The following is a 923-nucleotide window of genomic DNA, read 5'->3' as shown; positions in this document are numbered from 1 at the left end:
ATGTGAAAATATTCAAATGGAAGTTATAGTTTTTTTACTCCCTAATTCGTTTGTTAATTGAATCATAATTGTCCGTCTCACAACATGAAGATCAGCAACACGCTGATCCCATTTTCTCCTCCTGTACCCCCGAGTCATTATAAATCTTTCTTTATGGAGCTACAGTAATGATTCCAGGTTGTCTAATGTAGGTGGGACACAGAGACTTCGATGTAGAGAGGAAGCTAAGGAGAGACTTGAAGAGAACCCACGCTCTGTTGGCTGACGCCCAGCTACTCCTCGCCACCCTCGACAGTTCTGGACAGAACCTTCCCGACGGCAGCAAAGACCAAATTGAGCGTCTGCACTGCCAGGTGTGTGTCGCCATTTAGTGAAGCATTACTGAGAGTCACATCGGGTAATAACAGCTTACTCTCTGTGTTTCTGTTCAGCTGGAGGAAAGTGAGGCGAGGCGGCTGGAGGCCGAGAACATGCAGAAGACTCTCTCTATGGAGCTGGAGAACACCCAGCTGGAGCTGGAGACAATCTGCAGGCAGAAGAGTGTGGTGAGAGCAACACTTTGCAAAAAAATGTATATCTCAGTAAGACATTTTTTCTTAAAATAATTGCATTTTGTCTTCAATGAGCAGGTAAGTGAGACATTTTGGCATGGAATAAGATCAATTTACATTTAAAGGAAAAGTCTGGGAGTATGGATCATTATTTGTACCTAAAACTAATACATTACATTCTCGGTGATATAATGAGCGCCCATTTTTTCCCAAATATAAACATAGAAATTCCCTTATTTTTGAAGGAAAAGCACTGTACTTTTCAATAAAGATAACTTTAAACTAGTCTTAACTTGAAAGAAATACAATCAATACATTGCTAATGTGGTAAATGACTATTCTAGCTGCAAATGTCTGCTTTTTGGTGCAATA

The 923-nt window shown here is 40.5% G+C and overlaps 1 protein-coding gene across 1 annotated transcript in view; it reads left to right on the top strand.

Moving 5' to 3' along the window:
• The window catches only part of myo18b (myosin XVIIIB), a gene marked incomplete at its 3' end in the record, with an annotated part of 75,746 nt that extends 75,195 nt beyond the window's left edge, over positions 1-551 (top strand). Inside the window, exons 33-34 of the mRNA XM_015400295.1 lie at positions 192-353; positions 432-551. Coding sequence (XP_015255781.1) covers positions 192-353; positions 432-551 — 282 coding nt within the window. The remainder of the gene's footprint in view (positions 1-191; positions 354-431) is intronic.
• Between the last annotated feature and the right edge of the window lie 372 nt (positions 552-923).

This window comes from Cyprinodon variegatus, unplaced genomic scaffold (genome assembly GCF_000732505.1).
Source record: "Cyprinodon variegatus isolate N-32 unplaced genomic scaffold, C_variegatus-1.0 Scaffold1091, whole genome shotgun sequence".
Classification (NCBI taxonomy): Eukaryota; Metazoa; Chordata; class Actinopteri; order Cyprinodontiformes; family Cyprinodontidae; genus Cyprinodon; species Cyprinodon variegatus.
The sequence above is the reverse complement of the archived record's forward strand: the minus strand, read 5'-3'. Positions and strand labels throughout refer to the sequence as shown.